The following is a 27,710-nucleotide window of genomic DNA, read 5'->3' on the forward strand; positions in this document are numbered from 1 at the left end:
AAACTGATAAATTAAACAGTAATAAGTCACCAGGACCAGATGGTATTAACCCAAGAGTTCTGAAGGAACTCAAATGTGAAATTGCAGAACTACTAACTGTAGTCTGTAACCTATCATTTAAATCAGCTTCTGTACCAGATGACTGGAGGATAGCTAATGTGATGCCAATTTTTACAAAAGGCTCCAGGGGTGATCCCAGCAATTACAGCCTGTATGCCTGCCTTCAGTACCGGGCAAACTGGTTGAAAATATAATAAAAAAAAATATTTTCAGACATATAGATGAACATAATTTGTTGAGGAAGAGTCAACGTGGTTTTAGTAAAGGGAAATCATGTCTCATCAATCTACTAGAAATCTTTGAGGGGAATCAACAAGCATGTGGACCAAGGGGATCCAGTGGATATAGTGTACTTAGATTTTCAGAAAACCTTTGACAAGGTCCCTCACCAAAGACTCTTACACAAAGTAACCTGCCATGGGATAAGAGGAAAGGTGCTCTCATGGATTGGTAACTGAATAAAAGATAAGAAACAAAAGGTAGGTATAAATGGTCAGTTTTCAGAATGGAGAGAGGTAAATAGTGGTGTCCCCCAGAGGTCTGTTCTGGGACCCATCCTATTCAACATATTCATAAATGGTCTGGAAAAAATGGGTAAACAGTAAGGTGGCAAAATTTGCAGATGATACAAAACCACTCAAGATAGTTAAGGCCCAGGCAGACTGCAAAGAGCTACAAAAGGATCTCTCAAAACTGGGTGACTGGGCAATAAAATGGCAGATGAAATTCAATGTTGATAAATGCAAAGTAATGCACATTGGCAAGCATAATCCCAACTGCACATATCAAATAATGGGGTCTAAATTAGCTGTTACCACTCAAGAAAGATCTTGGAGTCATTGTGGGTAGTTCTCTGAAAACATCCACTCAAACAGAAAAGCAAACAGAATGCTGGGAATAATTAAGAAAGGAATAGCTAATAGGACAAAAAATGTCATATTGCCTCTATATAAATCCATGGTATGCCCACATCTTGAATACTGCGTGCAGATGTAGTCACCCCATCTCAAAAAAAAAAAAAAGATATTTTGGAATTGGAAAAGGTTCAGAAAAGGGCAACAAAAATAATTAGGGGTATGGAGCATTTGCCATATGAGGATAGATTAATTAGACTGGGACTTTTCAGCTTGGACAAAAGAGTGACTAAGGTGGGATATGATAGAAGTCTATAAAATCATGACTGGTGTAGAAAAAGTAGATAAGGAAGTGTTATAACCTTCCTCATAACACAAGAACTAGGGGTCACCAAATGAAATTAATAGGCAGCAGGTTTAAAACAAATAAAAGGAAATATATCTTCATACAATGCATAGTCAACCTATGGAACTCCTTGCTAGAGAATGTTGTGAAGGCCAAGACCATAACAGGGATCAAAAAAGAACTAGATAAATTCAAGGAGGATAGGTCTATCAATGGCTATTAGACAGGAATGGTGTATATAGCCTCAGTTTGCCAGAAGCTAGGAATGAGCGACAGGGGATGGATCACTTGATGACTACCTGTTCTGTTCATTCCTTCTGGGGCACCTAGCACTGGCCACTGTCAGAAGACAGGATACTGGGCTAGATGGACCTTTGGTCTGATCCAGTAGGGCCATTCTTATGTTTTTGCAATTTCATATTTAAGACTATCAACCGTGGCATGTAACCCATTGCTTAAATCAGCCTCTGTACCAGATGACTGGACGTTCCAGGGGCAATCCTGGTAATTACAGGTCGGTAACTTAAGTACCAAGCAAAGGGGTTAAAACTATAGTAAAGAATGAAATTAGCAGACACAACAGAACACGCTATGTTGGAAAAAAGTTAACACAGCTTTTGTAAACTGAAATCCTGCCTCACCAATCTATTAGAATTCTTTGAGGGAGTCAACAAACATGTGGACAACAGTGATCTAGAGGATATAATGTACTTGGACTTTAAGAGCCTTTGGTGAGGGACCTAATCAAACTAAGCAATCACAGGATAAGAGGGAAGGTCATCTCACTGATCACTAACTGGTCAAAAGACAAAAAAACCAAAGGATAGGAATAAATAGTGAGTTTCAGCAATGAAAAAAGAGGTAAATAACAGGGTCCCCCAAGGATCTGTATTGGGACCTGTGCTGTTCAACATATTCATAAATGATCTGGAAAAAGGAGTAGACAGTGAGGTGGGAAAGTTTGCAGATGATGCTTAAATTACTCAAGAAAGTTAAGCCCAAAGCTGACTGCAAAGAGTTACAAAGTGATCTCACAAACCTGGGAGACTAGATTACAAAAATGGCATTTGAAACACTATGTTGATAAGTGCAAAGTAGTGTACACTTCAGTTGGAGATTTAAGTTCCAGCCTCAGGTATACATAGTCATGCTCGCTCTGATTGAGCTAGCATGCTGATAACAGAAGTGTAGCCCTGGCATCAGGAATGGTGGGACAGGCTAGCTACCGAAGTGCATGCCTAGAATCTCTGATGGGATCATATTTGGGGTGGCTTGCCTGTCCTAACATTCACGCCACTGCAGCTACACTTCTATTTTTAGCATGCTAGTTCAATCAGAGCTAGTGTGGGCATGCCTCCTTGAGCTTGACGTTATACCTCCAGCTCCAGTGTAGACGTTAGTTTCTATTTGGGGCTCTCCTCTGTTTCTTACCTTGTGATTGCCAATGGTAGTGGGAGCGATGGCAACCGCCCCATACTCCAGCACCCAGACTTACCACAGAGCTTGGATGTACAAAGAATGAATCTACTACTGGTGAGGAAGGGCAGAGAAGTGGTGGATGAACTAGGGTGTTGAAGGGGCTGCTGCAACTGGCAACAGTGGGGACGAATGGAGGAAAGCCTGCGGGCAGAGGTGACACAACAGTCAAAGCTTTACCACTGAGGCACTATCCCCACTTCGAGAACAACCAAAGACATTAAAAGTAAAATAAACAGAGCCCCTAGCACAGCTGCTCTAGTGCCCTAGTCTGCATGGTTATATAGGGCATCCAAGGGGCTCCAGAGAAGCAGCAGGACTTCATTTAACAGCACTGAGGAGTCTTAAAAATTCCCTCATTCAAGTTACAGAGCCACAGCTCAAATTTTCTACCTAAACCACAACAGAACAACCTACAGGCCATACTCCCTTGAGGTGGCATCATCTCCGGGCATAGAGGGCTCCTGTAGTGTGGCAGGTGGGATGAGGATGGGCTGTCTCTCTTGCCACTACGACCCTTGCTGCTTTGTTCTCTAGTTCCTGGCTTTTCAGCTTCCCCATACTCTCGTCCCTGAGCTTCTTCAGTCAATGAGACCATGATAATGCAGAGGATAGAAGGGGCAATAGACTTCCCTGATTAACATTCTGGCCACCGCTGCTGATCAGAAGATACTATCAGTTGTCAGAATCCAGTACATTTCTGAACGAAGCCAACAACCAGCAGAGCACCTTAGGAGCCAGTGCTGTACTGGACAAGTCATGGCAATAGGAAGGTCAGCTGAAAAAGCACAAAGGGCTGCCCCATGAACCCAAACTAGTGTTTATAACCAAGCTCTATTTAGATCCGTGGCAGTGTCTCATTGCAACTGTAAAGTGATATGTGGACAACTTGACATTGTAGTTTCTGTATAGTTAGGTGACATCTCAGCCTGTCAGATGCCAGGGACAAGCCGGGAGGGCTCCCTGGGAAGCCAGTCAGGGCAGGATTTAGTTCCAGAACCCTAAATGCTACACTTTAGTCTGCTAACGTCCTTCCTCCTGGTTAGAGGCTTGTCATTGGTGTATGAGCTTTGCCCTGTAATTATCCCATGCAGTGTATGTTTGTTATAATTCATTTTATTAATCAGTTATAAGGAGCTTAATTTATATAAACTCAAGCACCATAAATCAGTCACAGTAAATAACACCGGTTGTATCTGACACTCTCCTGATAACCTTTGTATGGCCTCTTGTGCTTGACCATCTGGGTTACATTTACACAGGTTTGCCACTGACTTGTTTTAAGATGGGGGTCATGTCACTTAAGCACTCTGTTCATGCTTTGATTTCAGTGGGACTACTCAAGAGAAAGGTAAGCAGGATTTGTCCCTAAAGGGTTCTTAGCTATCTCAGTGCAGCAAGGCTACATTAACATATAATATAGAATCAACATGTTTAAGTTTTCATCACACAACCAAATGAAAGAGGGGAGAAGTGTCTAGAGGCCTATAAGGAATTAAAGTGTCAGGGATGCAAAGCTGATTTTGAGAACCTGAGGGGAAGGGGAAAAGGGAAATGTTAGCATCAGTCATATCATTTAGGCCAGGGGTCGGCAACCCTTCAGAAGTGGTATGCCGAGTCTTCATTTATTCACTCTAATTCTAATTTAATTCGCCTGCCAGTAATACATTTCAATGTTTTTAGACAGTCTCGTTCTATAAGTCTAATATATAACTAAGCTATTGTTGTATGTAAAATAAATAACGTTTTAAAAATGTTTAAGAAGCTTCATTTAAAATTAAAATGCAGAGCCCCCAGACCAGAGGCCAGGACCCGGGCAATGTGAGTGCCACTGAAAATCAGCTTGCATGCTGCTTGCCTACCCTTAATTTAGGCAAAACCTTGTATTGATGCAGCGCTTCCCAGTTCCCATGGTGAGTGAACCATCTTGATATACCATTACAGAGAGTGTAGCAAACTCGCCCATCACCCAAGGAGGAGAGATGCCATAGCAGTGCCTCATCCCCACACCTCAAGGCCCCTGCTTCACTGTCTTGCGCCTCAGAAGAGGCAGAGGCACAAAGGGAGCAGTCCCTGTAGTCCAGAGAGCAGAGGGGCTGTAATTATACCTCATTTCTGTATAGAAGTGCAAGGCAGGAGTCCTTGCACCGTCCCCTCCTTGAGCACCTGGACACAATCTAGTCCCTATGCACCTGCAGCAAACAGTTTATAATGAGCTAAATCAAATGCATTTCTTTCCAGACAAGGAGTATGTCTGACTTGCCTTCAGTTGTTGGAGGAGAAAACTGCTGTATCTACATATCAAGGACTCTTGCCACTTGTATGTCAGACACTCCAAAAGCTACATATGAATTTGTTTTAAGGACTTAGATGTGTTTTGGAGAAGTCTTACAATTTCAAGAATTGTACATGCCCTTCCAATAGCATAATTAAATCATTTCATAATAAAATGAGAACTCCTGTCACATGAAACCCACTCGCTTGGAACATTCCATGTACATTTTGGCTGCAAAGCCTAGAAGAAGTGCCTAAAATCATATGTTTTATATATGCAAGTCCACAAATCAGAGAATTACTTTGTATCTTGTTTCTGTATTAGCACTGCTATGCTCACTTGCACATTTCAGGGTGCTTTATCCCCACCCCATTTTGTGAATCTGGTCCAGTCTGGAGCCAGACTAGAAATATAGATTGTGCATATTACATTTGGATGAGCAGCTCTTGTAAAGAGACTATAAGAATACTGCAAATGATCCATCTACAGCTGCAGATTTTTATCTATCATCTGTCAAAGCACATATAAGAGGATTAGCCTAACATTTGTAATGTCACAGTTTTGTATAACAGGCTGCCTAGAGTTTAGAGACCAGGATTAGAAATCCCCAAATCGTATTCCTGGGTCTGCCACTGACTTGTTTTAAAATGTGGGTCATGTCACTTAAGCACTCTGCTCATGCTTTGATTTCAGTGGGACTAATCAGGAGAAAGGTAAGCAGGATTTGTTCCTGAAGGGTACTTAGCTATCTCAGTGCAGTAAGGCTACATTAATGTTTGTTAAATTATTGCAATCCAAGGCTCAGACACTGCTTTCAGTCCACAGAATCATAGAAGATTAGGGTTGGAGGAGGCCTCAAGAGATCATCTAGTCCAACTTTCTGTTTAAAGCAGGACCAACCCCCAACTAAATCATTCCAGCCACGGCTTTGTCAAGCCAGCCCCTAAAAATCTCTAAGGATGGAGATTCCACCACCTCCCTAGGTAACCCATTCCAGTGCTTCACCACCCTCCTAGTGAAACAATTTTTCCGACTATCCCACTTAGACCCCCCCCTCACACTGGAACTTGAGACCATTGCTCCTTGTTCTGTCATCTGCCACCATTGAGAACAGCCAAGCTCCATCCTCTTTGGAACCCCCTTTCAGGTTGTTGAAGGCTGCTATCAAATCCCCCCTTGCTCTTCTCTTCTGCAGACTAAATAAGACCAGTTCCCTCAGCCTCTCCTCATTAGTCATGTGCCCCAGACCCCTAATAATTTTTGCTGCTCACCGCTAGACTCTCTCCAATTTGTCCACATCCTTTCTGCAGTGGGGGGCCCAAACCTGGACATGATACTCCAGATGTGGCCTCACCAGGGCCGAACAGAGGGGAATAATCACTTCCCTCGATCTACTGGCAGTGCCCCTATTTATACAGCTCAATATACCATTAGCCTTCTTGGCAGCAACGGCACACTGCTGACTCATATCCAGTTTCTCATCCACTGTAATCCCCAAGTCCTTTTTCTGCAGAACTGCCACTTAGCCAGTTGGTCCTCAGCCTGTAACAGTGAATGGGATTCATCCATGCTAAATGCAGGACTCTACACTTGTCCTTGTTGAACCTCATCAGATTTCTTTTGGCCCAATCCTCCAATTTGTATAGGTCACTCTGGACCCTATCCCTACCTTCCAGCGCATCTACCTCTCCCCCCAGCTTAGCATCATCAACAAACTTGATGAGGGTGTGTCATAACCTTAGTCCCAGATTTGGACCTTAGCGTCCAAAATATGGGGGTTAGCATGAAAACCTCCAAGCTTAGTTACCAGCTTGGACCTAGTACTTGCTGCCACCACCCAAAAAATTAGAGTGTTTTGGGGCACTCTGGTCCCCCTGAAAAACCTTCCCTGGGGACCCCAAGACCCAAATCCCTTGAGCCTCACAACAAAGGGAAATAATCCTTTTTCCCTTCCCCCCTCCAGGTGCTCCTGGAGAGATACACAGACACAAGCTCTGTGAAACTACACAGAGTGACTCCCCCTCTCTGTTCCCAGTCCTGGAAACAAAAAGTACTTTCCTCTTCACCCAGAGGGAATGCAAAATCAGGCTAGCAAATCCAACACACACAGATCTCCCCCGCTGATTTCTTCCTCCCACCAATTCCCTAGTGAGTACAGACTCAATTTCCCTGAAGTAAAGAAAAACTCCAACAGGTCTTAAAAGAAAGCTTTATATAAAAAGAAAGAAAAATACATACAAATGGTCTCTCTGTATTAAGGTGACACAATACAGGGTCAATTGCTTAAAAGAATATTGAATAAACAGCCTTATTCAAAAAGAATACAAATCAAAGCACTCCAGCACTTATATTCATGCAAATACCAAAGAAAAGAAACCATATAACTTACTATCTGGTCTCTTTGTCCTTACACTTAGAAACAGAAGACTAGAAAGTAGAAACTACTTCTCCAAAGCTCAGAGAAAGCAGGCAGACAGAAAACAAAGACTCAGACACAAACTTCCCTCCACCCAAAGTTGAAAAAATCTGGTTTCCTGATTGGTCCTCTGGTCAGGTGCTTCAGGTGAAAGAGACATTAACCCTTAGCTATCTGTTTATGACAGGGTGCAATCAAGCCATCGCTCAGATCATTAATGAAGATCTTGAACAAAACTGGCCCCAGGACCGACTCCTGGGGCACTCTGCTTGATATTGGCTGCCAACTAGACATTGACCCATTGATCACTACCCATTGAGACCGATGATCTAGCCAGTTTCCTATCCACCTTAGAGTCCATCCATCCAATCCATAGTTCAACTTGCTGGCAAGAATACCATGAGAGAGCGTATCAAAAGCTTTGCTGATGTCAAGCTATATCATGTCCACCTCTTTCCCCATATCCATAGAGCCAGTTATCTCTTCATAGAAGGCAATCAGGTTGGTTAGACACGACTTGCCCTTGGTGAATCCATGTTGACTGTTCCTGATCACCTGCCTTTCCTCCGAGTGCTTCAAAACGGATTCATTGAGAACCTTCTCCATGATTTTTCAGGTGACTGAGGTGCGCCTATAGTTCCCCAGATTCTCTTTCTCCCCTTTTTAAAAGATGGGCACTATATTTACCTTTTTCCAATAGTCCAGTACCTCCCCTGATCATCACAAGTTTTCGAAGATAATGGTCAATGGCTCTTCAGTCACATCAGCCAACTCCCTCAGCACCCTTGGATGCATTGGACTTGTGCATGTCCAGTTTTTCTAAATAGTTCTTAACCTGTTTTTTCACCACTGAGGGATGCTCATCTCCTCCCCATACTGTGCTGCCCAGTGCAGCAGTCTAGGAGCTGCCCTTGCCTGTGAAGACCAAGGCAAAAAAAGCATTGAATCAATATGCACCACTCCCATGGGGAATTGTGCACATGGGTTGAAGACCGTCCCTTTCTACAGTACTTTCTAGCAAAGACTGGGAGTTCCATTTTGAAGGGTCATGAAAGCCATTGCTCTTATTAATGAAATGTTGCTCTCCTTGATACTCCCTTTGTCTCCTCCTCCCACTTGTGATCAGGGTGGATTTATTTAAGTCAAGGCAATTTAAATCACCAAGTGGAAATTCTCCATTTCAATCACTGATTTAAAATAAACTTTTCCATTTGCACTTCAGTTATTTCCTAAACAAAAAGGTACAGTATCATTGGTCAATATAACTTCTAAAACATGTTGATTTACAGCTAAATATAGCCTTTACACTAGATGCGGTGCATCTTTTTGTTAACTAGGAGGGTACACTATATACACACACACAATTTAGCAATTATAGAGTTTAATATTTTAAGATTCTTATTGTATATTTTTAGTATATTAGAAAATGGCAAATGATATATTGCTTATTTACTAGATTTTTTTTGTTCATGATCTGTATGAAGCTGCATTAGGGATGGTAACTGGAATTGATTTAATTAAGATAAATTTTATGTGCTATTTGATGTGTTTAAACAAAACAACCTTAAGTGTTTTGGATAAACTTCTTCTATCAAAACATGTTGCACATTTACAACTAGATGATTTATTAAAGGAACAGAGGGATTAACTGTAGTCAGTGAATTAAATTGATTATTTCAGGTCAGAGTAAAAAACTTTCAAATATGCCTAAGTGAAAGTGACTGGAGCTTAAGTGCCTATTTGCCTAAGTCTCTTGAAAATGAGACAAGAGTCTCCTAAATTACTTAGGTTGCTTTCTGAGGAGCATTTTTCATAAGGTTGTTTCATTCTGACAAACAGGCCTTGCCTCTCTTTGCTATACAATTTACATTTGGCATGGGCTCCTTTTTACCCAGAGGTACAGGAATTTCTTGAAAATATTTCCAAATAGGGTCTTTTGTGACCTGCACCCATGGCAGTCTCTTTCTCCTGTTCCCAGGTGTTGAAATGAACACTAGAAGCAGCACGCTGAAGAATGTGATCCCTTCTTCCCACTGTCTTCTGCTTTGCCACCAGAGGCACTCCTTTCTAGTGGCACATTCTGCTCCTTCTCCCTTGTTACATAACTCCCCCACCATCCCACTCTACCCCAATCTCCTCCCCCCAAAAGAAAGAATTAATTATCCAAGATTTCTGCTCATGCAACTCACATATCTTTTGGCACTGCAGTGTTGAGATATCGATGATTCCAAGTGGTTTGTATCTCTGCATACACAAGCAGAGACTGCACAAAGCCATTTACTTCAAGTGCCCAGAACCATCCATAAGGAAGAACTGGTAGTTAGTGGGCAGATGAGTTTTCCTCATGATCTGGAGAGTAAATTTCCACAGTGGAGTTACAAATATTCATAATTTGAGAACTGAGCCAATCAATGCTCAGGTAGGGAGAAGCTATAAAACAGGAGTATGAGACCACCCAGGTGGACTCAGTAGATAATCCTGAGGATGCTGTATCTTTCTTCATGTCGCTGTGTAATCCTGGAATAGTCTCCTTTCTATATGCCAGGAACAACTCCTTCCCTCACGGAATACTCCTTCTATTTCCCTTGGAGAGCTTTGTGCATGTACTCTGAACAGCCACTTGATTGCCAAAGACCAACATTCTGAACAAGCCAGAAAAAAAGGAAGCCCTAAAGAGCCAGAAGATGACTGCAGTTGAATCTGTGTGTCATGGCATTGACTCACCAGTAGGGGATTAGCTCCTTCCAGGTCTGCATCCCTCTTCTGCTGCTCATTGCACATTCTTCTTCTGGTCTGTCTCTGCAACCCCAGCTGCTCTTCTTCATAGAGGAAGGCCAAGTCACTATCCATATTTCCCACTTCCGGGGTATCAAAAGCCTTCTGCACCAGCCATCTCAAGCAGTCTTCCCATGCACTGCCCTGATGATGCCATTACATTAGTGGCCAGTAGGGGAACCCTGGCCTGCCCACCCACTACTCCAGGTTCTAGTCCAGGGACCCTACATATGGCAACTCTGGCCTGCTTCTCCTCAGACCCTGTTGCTGCTTCTCTGGACTCCTTCCTGCAGCTTCTGGCTCCTCCTGAGTGTATTGGCTCAAACATCCTCCTAGGGAGTAAGTGCAGACAAATGAACTCCATTGACCTTCAAACACAACTCCCCACTCCCAGGCAATAACTACAGCCTACTTTGGAACAGCTCCTTTCTGCTGTCAACTTCCTGTCTTTATAAATCCAACCCAGTTCTTCCCCTAGCTGGACTTCATCAGCAAATTAGGCCTTAGCACAACCTGGAGGGAAGCCTTAGCACAACCTGGCTTCCCTCCAGGTATGGCCTATAGGTTAATTAGCCTAATTTACCCCTGTAGGCCTTGTGTGAGATGGACAACTCACCACACTGTACTACTCAGTCATATTCACATTATAAATACTACCATGTTCTATGCAAGGTACAGAATGATAGGCAGAGGAACAAGGTCAAATACTTGCTTCACCCAAAGTAATAGGAACTGACTTTGTCAAAGTGAAAGGAGGAGCCCATATATAAATATGGTTTGATTAAGAACAATGCAGATTCAATGGTTATAGCAGAATGGGGAAAAAAAACACCTCACTTCATTATGCAAGCTAGATTTTCTATTGTTCTGAGAACAGTAGGAAAATGACAGCAAAATAAGGGCAATATTATCCTCTCTGATCCTCTAGCAAGGGGACAAGATCTATTTCCTGGAATACATAGGTTCACTGTATATTCTAAATTCAGTACCCAGAACTAGCACTGACAGTAATGGGAGCTCAACTCAGGGAATAAGTGAAGACTGCACAGGGGAAAGAGTCTGGGAATGATGAAAGAAAAGATCCAGAAAGCCGATGTGAAGGGAAGATAGTGATAATGATTTGTATTGCACTTGCTGGAAGAATAAGGATAATGCCCACTGGTTAGGATACTAGGATGTGATCTCCACGATCCAGGTTTGTTTCTCAGCTCTGCCACAGGCTTCCTGTTTGACCTTGGGCAAGTCACTTACTCTCTCCGCTCACCCTCCATACAACGGGAATAATAGCACTGCCTTACTGTATGGGGGTTGTGAGGACAACTACATTAAAGATTGTCTGGGGCTCACACATTACAATAATAGGGGATGCCTAAGTACCAAATATAACAAATAAGCTGCCAATTGGCTCATTGTATGCCCCAGTGTATAATGTTATTCTATTATTTGGTTTAAAAAACAAGACAGCAGAGTTAGTGCAAAATTAAGTTTGACAAGCAGGTCAGGACACAATAAAAATTAAACAAGTGCAACATTAAATCAGTCACACTTGATATTTTTGATACTCATCACATGAACTATGTTGTATCCATTTTTGTTAAGGACTCTCATTACCTTCAGTGAGAGGCCTAGATGCCAAATGAGGGCTGGATCTGACCCATGAACAAGATCTGATATCTTTTATTTATCCAGGAAAACAGGGATTGAAAATACTCCCTTTGTGACATGGCAATTAACATGAACCAAAAAAGGGAGTCCATTACACCAAAGACACAATTTCAAGCCCTCATCTGGGCTTCCGAGCGCACCGCTCTGCCTGCCTGTTGAAGTCTGAGCACTGGAGGCAGGGACAGTATTTTGTGTCTCATTCAGCCTTATCAGCAGATCTCAATAATTCCTTATTCCAGAGATAATGGTCTTGCAGAACCACTAAAGCCTGCTTTTGTACTGGCATACCTATATTGGTTAAAGTGTGGTGTTTATCAGTACAACTGTTTGTGTGAACACAGTTATACTGGTATAAACATTTCTTATACCAGTATAGTTTATTGCTATCTTCTTAGAAAGGAAAAAGTTATACCAACATAAACCATTTTATACTAGTACAACTTCATCCAAAGTATGTGGGGGTATTGTTTTAAATATATCAGCACAGCAAAACTGATCCAACTTGTCAGCAAATGAGGCCTTTAGCATCTTGCTTCCTTTTACAAATTCCACCATCCATTGCTCCAAGTTCTGGACTTTACAAGCTCCATCTTCAGCAACTGAGTTTATAAATTCCTGTAGCCAGATAGTCGTGCAGTTAACTAGTTACTCCCATATGCAAAATACATCCATCTTTTGAGTTTGTAGCTGACAGTTAATGGTATTTTCTACTGTGCACAGTCAGCAATGCATTTCCAAAACACTTGTAACTTTGCTTTTTCCGAGCAACATTTTTCTTCCATGTGAACAGCACACATACCGCCCATTAAGGCCAACTCATGAGCCAACTCTGAAAGGTCAAAATATTGATGTTTTTCAGTTATCTAAGCAAAGAAAATGATGAGATTCTTAAAAACAAAACAAACCAAATACATGCTGGTAAGTGTGTGTGTGTTTTTAGCCTCTGATAACTCTATTAAGGGGTTTTGCTCAAATGTAAAAATTTACCTTCACATAGAGACTCTAGCTTTGAAAAGAAGTCTTGGTTTTATTGCCATGGGATTTCTAGTAAGAAATAGCTACAATCTTTAAACAGTATAGGGAAAGCAGGATGGAAAAGATTTGGGAACCGTGATTACCCACTCAAGCATTTTCCCAAAAGAATAACTCCTCTTCCTCTTTTCTGCTGTTGACTCCTTAAAAGGCCTAGGTCGTTATCCCTTCATTGTATGCTAACTGCACCAGGGCTCTTCAAGAAGCCAATCCCAGTCTACCTAGCTGGCTTTCCTAGGGGAAGCTCACACCACTCTCCTGCCTTATTTGGGAAACCTTCACTCTGCAAGGTCTTGGCACAGCCTCAATAGCCGAGGAACCTTTTGCGGACCTGGAGTTTTGACAAAGATCGAGTGAGACAGGCCCTCAAATAATGAGTTCTTAGCTCTAGTGAGAAACAGAAATAAAGAGGGGAATGCACGCTACCACGGCACCGTGAGAACACCCTCATGGGACTGGAGTCCTGGCTGGGAGGCGAGTCCTTCTCCAGGAAGACCACAAAGGAAACCCAGGCAGCGAGAGACAGGCCCACAAACGAAACGTAAAAGTTTGCACATACGATGCACTAACTCCCGCACTTCGAAGCCAAGCGGGGCTGTGTTCCGCTCTGTTCCGCAGCCACTCGTGGCGCGTCCCCACCCCGCAGGGAGGGAAGGAGGCGTCGCCGTCCACTGATTGGCCTATAGCCTAATACATATTCAAATTAGCCAGCCCATTGAGCTTTCCAGGTAGTGCCGGACTTCCATCTCCCCGCCCCCGCGCTCCATATGCAGCTAGCAGACCCGCGGACTGGATCGGCTGCTGTTGCATAGTCAATCAGCCCCGCCCCTCCAGGGCTGCCTGGGGGAGTGGGAATAAAGTCAGATAGCGGATCTGGCAGCAAAAGGAAAACGAGGGGGAAAAATACTCGCAAGAAAGTTTCCTGCTAACTTTGCAGCCGCGGCAACAGCTATGCCCGTGCGGTGCGGTGCCTCGGGACTAGGGGGGCTTGGATCGCCTTAGGGAGGGGAGGGAGGGGGAGAGACAAAAGTGTGGGGCTGGCCGGATTAAAGCAAAATAAAGAGCAGCACCCCTCCCCCTAAGCGAGAAGAACCCAGCAGAAGCGTGTGGGGTGGAGAAAACATCCTGGGGAGAGCTGACCGGAGGCAGTGAGCGAGGAGCGGAGGGAGGGGGCACAGAGAGACCCAGGCAGGCGGCAGAGTTCGGGGGAAAGATGAGCTTGTTGTCAGCCATAGACACCAGTGCTGCTTCTGTCTACCAGCCTGCCCAGCTCCTCAACTGGGTCTATCTGTCGCTGCAAGACACCCACCAGGCCAGCGCCTTTGATGCCTTCAGACCCGAGCCCTCTTCTTCTCAGCACCCCGATCTCAGCTACACCAAGAACAGCCCGGAGCTGGGCTCGTCCCTCAATTCCAGCTATCTGAACAGCTTCTTCCAACTCCAGAGGAACGAGGTAGGTGCCTTTCCCCCCGTGCCTGCCGAGTGGGATCGCTAGATTGGGTTCAATAGTTTCACACAGAGTCTGAGCTGAGCCAGGAGGGGGGACAGTCTCTCTGCGGCCAGAGGAGCCGAGCTGCAATCTGTGATCGCTTTGCAAAAAAATCGCAGAAAGTTCACTCTGAAATTTAGCCCCAACCGCCATGATGTTTGAGAAGTTTTTCCCATTTTTCTAGAGTTGGATTCCTGTTTTTTAAACAAAAGCTGTCCGGACCAAAGGGAGCCTTTGCTTTTAATAGTTTTTGTAAAGTACAGGGGGAGTACTTAGGAGCTGGAGAAAGAGTTCCCTTTTTTTAAGTCCGCGAAAAATAATCAGTGCAGGTTCTTTAACCAGTAATCCTGGTTTGTCGCTCCAATTTCGGATCTTGCCCTAAACCCTCAGTTTTGTTGGAAATGGCTTTTTATTTTTCCAACCAGTAAAAATGCAACTTTAGCCTGTAACTTTCTGCTGTTACTGATGTTGCCAAGTCTGCGCAAATGAACCGTGCTCGGCATTGTGTTCAGATGGGAATTCAACCAAAGTTGTAACAAAGTTTATTTCACTTTGAGGTTGGGGGGTGCGTGGGGGAAATTACCGTTTGCTTCTGTGGGGGAGGTATGGCCTATATTTAAATTTTATATATATTTAAACCCCCTCCCCCCGGAGTGTGCTCGGCACACAACTTCTGTTGACAATCTGGTAAACGATTACACTGATTTATTTGCATTGCTATCACGGAGCTGAACCAGATACGGTAGAACAACTAATAACAGGAGGGGGTGGGGGAGGTAGAGAGAAGGGGAAAGGACAGCAAATACATTGTAACATTTTAAGTGAGTGAAATTGCTGAAGTTCAAACATCCCTCTCATGCTTAAAAATAGGACTGGAAATAAACTGGTAATACAGGATAACATTGTTAGATACAATGTTTAAATAAATACCTTGCAGATGGTAGAACTGAACATTTTAATCAATAATGATGGGAGACTGAAAACATTGGGATTGTTTACTTTAGAAGAGAGGTGATGAAGGGATGTGATAAAAGTACATAAAATAATGGTCTACAGCAGAATCTTGTGTTCTCCTTGTTAATACCACAAGAAAAAGGGAACAGTCAATGACATTAAAAACTGATAGGGGAAATCTGTTGTGTGGGGGAAGTATTTAAACTGTGGAACTCACTGACACATGGAATCCCAGAGGCCAAGAACTTAATATTTAAAAAGGGTTTGGCAATTTATATGGGTATCAGGAATATGGTAAAAATTTGTTAGAGATATAAAACCTCCTGTTTCAGGTTTTAAGACCCTCTCTAATTACTAGCTATCAGAAGAACTCTTAAGGTGGTATCATTCTTGCACTTTCACCTGATGCTGGCCACTGTAGAAGACAGGATACTGGAGTAGATGGACATTGAGTCCAATGCACTATGGCAATTCTTAGGTAATGGAGTTTCAGAACATTCCTGAAGCCTAGGAACAGGTTAAAATGAGCTCCCACTTTAAAGTATAGGACTCTTTTTTATTTTGGCACAAGGACCAAAGCTAAGGAATCTTCAGTTAAAGTCAGCAGCCAGTTTTTGGCATAATTTTATTAATGGGTTACTACTGATGCAATTAAGAACCACCACCAAGGAAACAAGTTTAAAAATCAGTCAGACTTTATTCAATAATGGAATGTTTTGCAGAAGCACTGCAGTCCCAAATGGACACGTCTGCTATTTTTCAAAGGAAGTTATTCAACATTCAGAAGTTCTATGTCCAAATTCTTATTCAGTGTAATTCCTTTAAAAAGGTAAAAAAAATGCAGAATTCAAAAGCACGTTCTGTTAGCAAAGTCATCAGGCTGTGGGAGTCAAACACAGAACTGCACACCTGTCAGTTCCAAGTTGACAGATATTGTTATTTTGCATTTGAGTTGCACACATTCTGGTTTCGAGACAGAGCTAAGAATTCAGAGTTTCAGTCTTCGTAGACTTTCTCATTAGGGGGTTGATAACACTGTGCAGCTCAGCATTTGCTAATGTTAGAATCCATTCTGTTCAGAGTCAGATATTTTCCCCCTAATGTAAAACTAGCCAACAGTAATGTGTGGCTGCAGCTAGGGAGCCTGGGAAATTCTGTCCCAGGAACAGAGCCCGTGGTGGAGATTTTTGGTCTTTCTAGGGTTCCCTCTTTCTGTTCCCACTGTATGATTTGTAACTAGGGTTTCATCCTTCTATCAGAAACATCACCCTCTGCCTTCTGGGAAATATTTCTCTCCAGTTCTTTCTCTACATCCAAAACTTACTATCACCAACTCTACTTCAAGGCTCAGTCCCTAGGTTTACTAGGCCACTTCCAGATGGCTGCTTCTGTTGTATGTTACAAACCACAACTTTATCAACCCTATCCAGTGGTTTAAGCATTAACCTGCTAAACCTAGGATTGTGAGTTCAATCCTTGAGGGGGCCACTTAGGGATCTGGGGCAAAAGTCTATCCAGGGATTGGTCCTGCTTTGAGCAGGGGGTTGGACTAGATGACCTCCTGAGGTCCCTTCCAACCCTGATATTCTATGATACCTTTGAATTCCCTCAGAATCATCTCCAGAACAATCCTCACTAAGCACTCATCGTGAGTCTGACAGCTACATTTACCTGTGCTACATGTCTAAGGCCTCCACTCAGGTAGGGCGCATGCAGGGAAAGGGATAGTTCAGTGGTTTGAGCATTGGCCTACTAAACCCAGAGTTGTGATCTGGGGCAAAAAAAAAATCAGTACTTGGTCCTGCTAGTGAAGGCAGGGGGCTGGACTCAATAACCTTCAGGGTCCTTTCCAGCTCTATGAGATATATTATTATTAGATGCAATTGTGTTTTACTCCTTTCACTCTTGTAACAACTTCCTAAAGCACTTCAGTCACATCAGCTGAGAATGCAAACACTGTACCAAGTCTGTAGGATTCAACATCCAGGTAACATGGAGCCATGATTCCATGAGGATACTTCATATTTACAGAGGATCAAGCTTGTTTGCAATTTTCACAAATGCATTCTCCTGCTTCTAACTGCAATAGAGCAGAGCACACAGTTGATCTGAGGCACTTTTAAAATTTCACATTAGTGTGTCTATTGTACTTGTTAATCAATAATTTGCACTTCTACAGCATCTTTCATTTAAGATTCACTAAAGAATTTAAGCATGCTGTAGCTCAAAAAAGCGCAAATCAATACACTTCTCCACACAGTCCAGAAGTTGGAAGCTTGAATGTTTCTTGGCAAGAGAGACCCCAAGAGGATTTCTTCCAATGTCATATTCTTAATTCTTGAAGTTCTAATGTCTGTTTTTGTCAACAGTTTCAAATGCCATTAAGTACATACTTAGTAGTTAGATTGTTTACAATTATTTTTGGGAGTAATGGTGCCGTATATTTCTTTTACATCAAGTGGGTATGTGTGATGCCTTTGGAACACAAATAGCTTTCCAAAGTTAAACTGTTAACTGTTTTTAATATAGTGCTTACTTTGGTTGGCGTTTTTATCTCCTAGTTTTGAACTGCCTTGGCTTAGCCACAGGCTGAGCTGTGACAATGATTGACGCATAGCTTATACACAATATTTGGAAAGTGACCTAATGAAAGGCCAAAATAGCAACAGATTGAGAAATGACAAGATCATAGGGAATATAATAAGCATGTGTACACCATGTTGTCATGCAGCTGAAAAATTGTCAGAGGAGAGTGCTTGGAAAAGTAGACAGCTCATGAAAAGTTGCTATTATACAGGACTTGCAAGTCTGCATGGCAGTGCCTGTGTATGTGACTTGCATACTGACCAAAGGAACTGGACAGAAAAAAGATGCAGGCATCCACAAAGTACTCTTGCACTTAACCAAGATTTTTGTCCTCCAGACTTTTTTCCACTACACTGGATGCCTTCTAGATAAACATGATGAATACAGCTGTTTGGTGCATAAAAGCCCCTTGTACCAACAAAAAGGCAACAATAAAAGGTTTAAACAGTACATTGACAATGAATGTTTTGTTCCAGCTGGGAGACTCATTTTACAAAACAGACCTGGTTTAAATAAAATTTTACTGGAGCATTTATTGCCCAAGATATGAAATAAAGGCATTTTGGAACACAACGATGCTATTGAACTCAACTTAACTTTCATTATAACCTCATTCTTTGGAGCCAAGTATTTGAAGTTTGTTGTAGGATTGCTTACAACTGATTTAATGTATTTGAGAGTCAGCCAGGTAACTGTGTCAGTAAGTGGTATAATTGAGAAACCTAAGATAATGGTGTGTGTAATCAGGTGCAGATTCACCCGGCGGCACCTCTTGCTGGTCATCTCCAGGAAGTAGTTCTTTGACCCAGGCGCATCCTCTGTCAGCCGATGATCCGCTGCTACTACTACTGGCCCCCTGTGTCCCTCCCAAGACTACAGTGCTCCTTTAACTGGGTTCTGCCCCCTGGCAGTACCCCCACAGTTCTGAGTCTCCCCCTCCCAGGGGAATCCCCACCCACTATCTCCACTTTGCCTCAGTCTTGGCTACTGCCCAGTCTCCATCTAACCCCTGTTCAGTGGGGCACACTGCAGTGTAAATGCCACTCATCACCAGCAAGGGGGGTTTTGGACCTGCTGCCTCTGCCTACTCATGGGCTGTCCCTGCAACCCAGTACCTAACAGGCCTTACCAGGCCTGCAGCCTGGGGCTTTCCTAGGCCAGAGCTCCCTGGCTCCCTTGGCCTTTCCCCTGCCCTGCTCCACTCCAGATACCTGGTTAACCTCCCTGCAGCCAGTCCCTTTTCTCTCTGAACACAGAGAGAGATTGTTGAGCTCCTAGCTCCCAGCATCTTACATAGGGCCAGCTGAGGCTTGATTGGGGTGTGGCCCAGCTGTGGCTGCTTCCTCAATCAGCCTAGTAGCTGCTTTCCCTGCCACAGCCCTCTTCCAGGGCTGTTTTAAGCCCTTCAGGGCAGGAGCAGGGTAACCACTCCGCTACAATATGGCAGACCATTCACTTCCTCACCCTTGTGTCCCGCCCGGACACAAAGTGGCGGGACCGCCTGCCACAACTGGAGGGTGAGGAGCCCCGGTGGGCCAGCCTCTACTCCACCCTGGTCCCAAGGCCCACTGGGGATATCGGTTGGCGGCTCCTCCATGGGGCCGTGAGCACGGGCGTGTACTTGGCGCGGTTTATTCCTGTCCCAGACACCTGCCCCTTCTGCGGCGTGAGGGAGACCCTGGCGCACGTGTATTTAGAGTGTGCCAGGTTGCAGCCCCTACACCGGCTCCTCACAGCCATCATCTTACGTTTTTGGTTACACTTTTCCCCTCACCTCCTTTTGTATGCACTCCCTATCCGTGGCCCCACGAAGTCCCGGGACCTCCTGGTCAACCTCCTCCTCGCCCTGGCGAAAAAGGCCATCCACGCGACCAGGGAGGGGAGGTTGGCCGACGGAGACTCCGGTGACTGTGGGGCTTGCTTCCGCTCCATGGTCCGATCACGCATCCGGGCGGAGTTCCTCTGGGCGGCGTCCACTGGCTCCCTTGACGCCTTCGAGGAACAGTGGGCGCTGTCCGGGGTTCTCTGCTCGGTGTCCCCGTTAGGTTCCCTCCTTCTGACCCTTTGACCTCACTCCTGTCCCTGTTCTTTTATTAGTTGTCCCCCGCACTCAGTGGGTTCTGTGGCCCTGTGGTTCCTCCCCTTAGGCTGGGGGAGGATCCTTTAGCAGTGGGCGGGCTTCGCCCGCCCACTTCCCAGACACCCAATAGGTACAATATGGCAGACCATTCACTTCCTCACCCTCGTGTCCCGCCCGGACACAAAGTGGCGGGACCGCCTGCCACAACTGGAGGGTGAGGAGCCCCGGTAGGCCAGCCTCTACTCCACCCTGGTCCCAAGGCCCACCGGGGATATCAGTTGGCGGCTCCTCCATGGGGCCGTGAGCACGGGCGTGTACTTGGCGCGGTTTATTCCTGTCCCAGACACCTGCCCCTTCTGCGGCGTGAGGGAGACCCTGGCGCACGTGTATTTAGAGTGCGCCAGGTTGCAGCCCCTACACCGGCTCCTCACAGCCATCCTCTTACGTTTCTGGTTACACTTTTCCCCTCACCTCCTTTTGTACGCACTCCCTATCCGTGGCCCCACGAAGTCCCGGGACCTCCTGGTCAACCTCCTCCTCGCCCTGGCGAAAAAGGCCATCCACGCGACCAGGGAGGGGAGGTTGGCCGATGGAGACTCCAGTGACTGTGGGGCTTGCTTCCGCTCCATGGTCCGATCACGCATCCGGGCGGAGTTCCTCTGGGCGGCGTCCACTGGCTCCCTTGACGCCTTCGAGGAGCAGTGGGCGCTGTACGGGGTTCTCTGCTCAGTGTCCCCATCAGGCTCCCTCCTTTTGACCATTTGACCGCACTCCTGTCCCTGTTCTTTTATTAGTTGTCTTCCGAAATCAGTTGGGTTTTGAGGTCCTGTAGATCCTCCCCTTAGGCTAAGGGGGATCCTTTAGCAGTGGGCAGGCTTCCACCCGCCCACTTCTCGGACCCCAATAGGTACAGTATGGCAGATTTGTATGTTGTTTTCCATACTCACTTTCAACAGGCTGCCTACCAAATTGGTACAGAATTTGATCATGTAGTGATAGCCATCATTATGTAGGGAAAACTTGACTTATCAAGTTCAGTGTCCGAACTCCAGCAGAGGCCAATACCTACACTTGAGAGGAAGCACCATGTCTTTACGATACACCATCATGTCTTTATGATACACAACCATTTATGCAGTGCTGTACATGGCACTGGAGAGAGGGGAATTCCTTCCAGTAACCTCTGCAACAGCCCTGCTACATCTGGTCTATTTACCGGTATTTTAACATGCATAACTGCAAGTATTTACTGATTATAACAGTGTAATTAGAGGATAATTTGATACCCTGTGACCTCCCAGAACAAACTTCTTACAGATAAGGAAGAACCAATTGGTAATGAGAAAACATAAGCTACATGAATTCACCATTGTAAGGAACAGATTCACCAATTTAGAAAGGCAGTTTATTTGGGGGGAGGTAATGGATGTCCTGTGGGAAGTAGTACTAACACCTATTGTAATGAAAGAATGCTAGATGGCTGAAGACCACCAGCCCATCCTCACATTAGTGAGGTTCTCAAGAGAAAAGGGCTAATGTTAATGAAATTAACAGGTAATATTAAACTGGGAAATGTGAATGACAGTGAGGACAGAGACAATACAAAGGTATTTGAGGCCCTGTTTGCTTAAAATCTATTTTTTCTACCTAAATATCAACTTAAGTTGCCTCAAATCAGTCTGTATGTGCCTAAACAGAGATTCAGGTGCCTAAGTGTGGCTAACAATATGAGCAGAAAGTAACAAAATGAAATTAAACTATCGTAAAAGGTAAGTACATATACACTGGGAAAAGATTCTCCCATGCACTGATATTCAGTGGGAGGAAGAAATACAGGCATGATGGAGACAGTAGATGAGATGCAAACTGAAAATGTTACATGGCAACAAAATAAAACAAAAAAGCCTTTGTAATTTTGACTCCATACAGACAAGCTTTAATTACCTCAGGGAGTAGGAAATAGTCCTGTATATCGTGTCAAACCAATCTGATAGCTTTCTTTGATAGGATAATGAGTTTTGTGGATAAGGAAGAAGCGGTGTATGTGGTATACCTAGACTTTAGTAAGGCATTTGATATGGTCTCGCATGATATCCTTATCAATAAACTAGGCAAATACAATTTAGATGGGGCTACTAAAAGGTGAGTGCATAATTGGCTGGATAACTGTACTCAGAGAGTAGTTATTAATGGCTCCCAATCCTGCTGGAAAGGTATAACAAGTGGGGTTCCGCAGGGGTCTGTTTTGGGACCGGCTCTGTTCAATATGTTCATCAACGACTTAGATGTTGGCATAGAAAGTACGCTTATTACATTTTCAGACGATACCAAACTGGGAGGGATTGCAACTGCTTTGGAGGACAGGGTCAAAATTCAAAATGATCTGGACAAATAGGAGAAATGGTCTGAGGTAAACCGGATGAAGTTCAATAAAGACAAATGCAAAGTGCTCCACCTAGGAAGGAACAATCAGTTTCACACATACAGAATGGGAACAGACTGTATAGGAAAGAGTATGGCAGAAAGACATCTAGGGGTCATAGTGGACCACGAGCTTAATATGAGTCAACAGTGTGATACTGTTGCAAAAAAAGCCAACGTGATTCTGGGATGCATTAACAGGTGTGTTGTAAACAAGACACGAGAAGTCATTCTTCCGCTCTACTCTGCACTGGTTAGGCCTCAACTGGAATATTGTGTCCAGTTCTGGGCACCGCATTTCAAGAAAGATGTGGAGAAATTGGAGAGGGTCCAGAGAAGAGCAACAAGAATGATTAAAGGTCTTGAGAACATGACCTATGAAGGAAGGCTGAAAGAATTGGGTTTATTTAGTTTGGAAAAGAGAAGACTGAGAGGGGACATGATAGCAGTTTTCAGGTATCTAAAAGAGTGTCATCAGGAGAAGGGAGAAAACTTGTTCACCTTAGCCTCTAATGATAGAACAAGAAGCAATGGGCTTAAACTGCAGCCAGGGAGATTTAGGTTGGATATTAGGAAAAAGTTCCTAACTGTCAGGGTAATTAAACACTGGAATAAACTGCCTAGGGAGGTTGTGGAATCCCCATCTCTGGACATATTTAAGAGTAGGTTAGATAAATGTCTATCAGGGATGGTCTAGACAGTATTTGGTCCTGCCATGAGGGCAGGGGACTGGACTCAATGACCCCTCGAGGTCTCTTCCAGTCCTAGAATCTATGAATCTGTAGCTCATCTTAGATTGTAAAATCTTTGAGGCCTTTGATTATGTTTGTACAGTGCCTAGTACAGTGGGGCTTGGGCCTCTAGGCATTACTATAATACAGATAATAAACTGTAGCTGAAGTGTTGCATTTGCTGTAGTTAGGTGGCTCTGAGCCCCTCATTCATTACCAGACAGATAGCCAAAATGGAGTGAGTTCAGATGATCAGAATGACTAATTGTACTTTTAGCAAAGCAATGACTAAAAGGCTGGAGGAATATTACTGTATATTAATATGTGAAGGATGTAAATAGTAAGCATTGAGAGAAATTACTTAGGTGGTACACAGAAGAAAGTGGGATGAAATTAAAAAAAAAGGCAAAAATCAAGGCAGAATATCAAGAACAGCTTCCCCATAGTAAAATCTAAAAGCTGGTGGATTAGCCTTCGAAGGGAACTGATGGGAGCCCCCTAGGTTGGGACTCTTAGAATTAAACTGGACTGTGCAATAGTAAAAACAGTGTAGGGACCTAACTTGTACTTGCAGGGAAATGGATCAGGTGACCTGTTATCCATCTCTCATTTCTAGGAATACCACACACTGACTTCATACTTTGTGAAGAGAGATTTCCTTTTCTTCTAAACTTATCAATTTTGAGGGAGATGGTAAGAAAGGAGACTGATGGATTTTCACTACACTCTTTGTATCTTCTGAACATAAGAACTGCCATATGTGATCATACAGCACTGGTCCAGTAAGTTCAGTATCCTGTCACTGACAGCAGATACCTCAGCTCAAGGTGCCAGAAACCCTTCAATAGGCAGTTCTGGGATAACCTGCCCCTAGGGTAAATTTTCTCCTGATTCCCAATAGAAGTTAGTTTATGCCCTGCAGCATGGGAGTATATATCCCTTCCAGATTTCGTTTATTTAAAATGGTTACTATTCTAAATCTGAATATCCTCATCATCCTTACTAATGTATAATCCCTTAAATATTTCAGTCAGATGTGATAGCCACAGCCATGAAATTTAAAAAGGTTGTTTTCAGAACTGCAGAGGTTTGGTTTAAGACAACAAAAATAAGTATTTTTATTCATGTCAAATGCTTGTCATCTGTGAAGCAAATGCAAGAATTACCATTAGAGCAATGTCTTCAAGGCCCTAACCATAAAGTACCAGATTGACTTCAGTAGGGCTACTCATGTGAGTAACAATTACTTACATAAATGAAGACAGCAGGACTATGCCTTGTGTTGGGCCATGGCAATAAGCCTCCTTGGCTGCTCTTCTCTGGAGAGCTTTTCAAATTTCAGCTATGCCCATAACCTGTCTGTCGAGCCAGAGTAGTTTAGCTCTCCTCTGTGGAAAAAGAAATTTAAACGGCTGTAAAAAAAACCAAAACAAAACATGTTTTCACCTATTTCCTCTTTAATCAAATAGATTTGCTATAATTTCCAGGGCAGTGTGTGTGTGTGTGTGTGTGTGTGTGTGTATATATATATATATATATATATATATATATATAAAATTGTGGATATATTATGTTTATAACCCCAGAGATATCAGTAAGATTTGTAATACATTAAAAAGGCATTTAACACTGAAACACAGTCTATAGACCGACACATAGGAACAGGCCCATGTGCCCAAAATTATACTTTAACAAAACATACTGTAATGGTGGTGGTCTGTTTCTTATGCTTGGTTAATTTCCTCATTGTCATTTTTCTCACTGTTGTTCATGTAATTACTGGTACTTGGGAACTGCACACTTGACACGATAGGCAATAGCTCAACAATCCCCTGCCCTCCAACTCCTTTAAGAATAATAGGAGATGATTAACCATCATTTTTTTTGTAAATTACAAGTAGTTTATGGCCATTTAAAGTAACAGTCAACTTTAATTCTAGCCAATTAAAAAAAAAGTTAAAAATTTTTTCAAGTACACCCTTCTAGTTACCATCGCCTTCTATTTTCTATTTCCCCACATAAACAGGGGAATCTGACAACACAGGTGAAAGAGTGAACCTGACTAGACACACAAAGTATTGTCAAATAAACAAAGCAATCAAACTGGAACAAAATAACTTTTTGACCCTAACTTTTCAATTCTATCATTTTTATCTGTTACTTGTAACAATAGGTAAAAAGTTCCAGAAGGAAGTGATTGTTTTATACTGACTGTGTCCCTTTAAATCTTTCCTTTCAGTAACCCTAGGAATACTGAATTTGCTCCCCCCAAATTTTTTAGATTCCAAGAGACCAATCCCAATAATGCAATTGGGGTCCAGTATAAAGTTTATTTTTAGATTTTCTTCATCAATTAATGCGTGTGAAAGATTCCATTTTCCACATTAAATCCTCTGTTTATCCACAGGCATTATGGGGAAGGAGCCAGGAACAGTGCAAGCTTTCCCCCTATTGCCCCCAGCATGCCCCAATACTCTTTAGAAGAGATTACCTCAAGGGTGAGAAGGTCAGATTTCATAGTCTGTTCAGTGCTGAATATCTTTGTTGAGTTTTTGAACGAAACTGCCAATTAGTGCTAAATGCAGTTGTAACTTCTGTAGTGTAATACAAACCTGAACAGGACTACAACCATTCTACTTATGCCACTGTGTAGGGTTTGGGATGGTAAAGGATTTTGGTCATTACCAACTCAGAGCACATTTAAAACAACAGTCTAGAGATAGAAGGCTCCATACCCATTAACAGTTCCTTTACTTCATATTCCTGTGTTGCTACTTTGTTGTTGTTGTTCTTGTGTAGTCTCCTATGAGATGTACCATCCAGCCATGTTAGAGGGAGGCAGTCAACTTCACTTACAAAAAAAAGAGAGCTTGAATGAGCATGTCCTGATTTAAAAACAAATCTCTTAAGAGATTTATAAGGGTGTGTCTGTTTCGCTGTTGATTTTCAGAAGGGTGTTTAGGATGGTGGGGCAAAACCACAGCCCCAAACCTGCTCAGAACCATCTTACCTCACCCCCTCTTCATATGTTTGCTGCCGTCAGTTCAGTTTCAGTTTTGCTGCTGCTATCTTGGTAAACACCATCTTACAGAATCTGGGAAGGAGCATGCATGCAAACACCCTAAGGAGCATTACATCGGGGTCAGGTCATCATGCTGCTGCATGAGACAAGAAGCACAAGTGACCAAATTACTTATTATGGCACATGCCAAGTCTTCCTTATTCTTAAAGTAATGCCAGAATTAACCAGCAGAGTAGTTTGGCTACTAAAAGGAAATCCTGCTTGTTTTACTCAGTGGAGTTATCCCACTGAAGACAACTGGATTCCTCATCTGAGTAAGAACAGCAGGACACAGCCCTAAATTGGTCCCACTGATTCCGAAGTAGCTTCAGCTGCAAAAGCCCTTCCTCTGTTGCTCCTTTATCCTCCCCGTTTCTGAAACTAGCACTGCTGAGTTAAACAGTGCATATGCTTTTGCTTCATTATCTAAGCAGTTAAAGTTTACTTACAGTTGGGCATTTACATCATGGCAACAAAGGAGACATCCATACAGTGTTCCATAGCCACTTAATATCACATCAAAGGATGAGCCACATTTGGAAAACTGGAAAGGGCAAGAGAGAGCAGAATTAATTGCAAAGCCTAATTCAGCTCCCAGGAGAATAATATGGAACCAATAATTTATAGTAAAGTTCTTATTAATTAGCTTTTGAAAAGTCAGCAGTGGAGAATAGCCCAGTTACATGTATTTTCAATCTGACTGGTGGAAAAATCATTGGCTAACTCATATAAACGATTTGGAATTTTACATTCCCAGAAACCCCTCATTGATGCAGCCTTAGCACTCATTTTCTGTCCCAACTCAGACTCCCCAAGATAAACCTCATAAGATTTTTTAGTTAGGTTTTTCGCACAGAATATATAACAGTATTTATCTTACCTTTCATTCCAAAGGACCTGAACAAGCTGTTATTGTAGCTAAGTATCATGGAGTGATCTTTCTTTCATTCTTCCTATGCAGATCCCTATGGGGTGGAACAGTCTACAGGAAAACCACTCAGTTGTTTAGAACAGCAAGCAAAAAACAAGTTTGCTGATGAAATAGCACAGGTAATTTGGGTAGGCAGGTAGGAATTTGACCAGGACACTTGTTAACATGCCTGTTCTTGTGGAAAGTAACATGGATCTCAAATTCTCAAAACCAGATATAAAACCAAGGTCCTATCTCTTCCAAGATATGAAAACTTCTCCCCTGTTATTGTAAATGTTGGGGTGTGAGGAGATGAATGAAGGGAAGGGTAAGCATGGGTAATATGCAGCAACTATCAGTAGTTGTACTGGTCCTCAGGAAGAAAAATGGACTTTATCTCTGCGTACTAGGCCAGGAATATTGCTAAAAAAAAATGTTTTCTGGTTCAAAGTTTCTGGGCAGTGAAGCAGAGAGGACACTTGATTTAACACAAGTACAATGATATTGGATGCTTCCTTAAAACTGCTGGGTAGTTCCACAAGACACAAAAGTTAGTATTTGCACTTCCCTCTTTATGTG

At 43.2% G+C, this 27,710-nt stretch overlaps 1 protein-coding gene across 1 annotated transcript in view; it reads left to right on the plus strand.

Annotated features, from left to right (window-relative positions):
- The first annotated feature begins 13,696 nt into the window (after nucleotides 1-13,696).
- ZCCHC24 (zinc finger CCHC-type containing 24) overlaps nucleotides 13,697-27,710 on the plus strand; it is a 175,218-nt gene continuing 161,204 nt past the window's right edge. The window contains exon 1 of the mRNA XM_030570758.1: nucleotides 13,697-14,352. Coding sequence (XP_030426618.1) covers nucleotides 14,113-14,352 — 240 coding nt within the window. The 5' untranslated portion in view covers nucleotides 13,697-14,112. The remainder of the gene's footprint in view (nucleotides 14,353-27,710) is intronic.

The sequence above is a fragment of the Gopherus evgoodei genome, chromosome 7 (genome assembly GCF_007399415.2).
Source record: "Gopherus evgoodei ecotype Sinaloan lineage chromosome 7, rGopEvg1_v1.p, whole genome shotgun sequence".
Lineage (NCBI taxonomy): Eukaryota > Metazoa > Chordata > Testudines > Testudinidae > Gopherus > Gopherus evgoodei.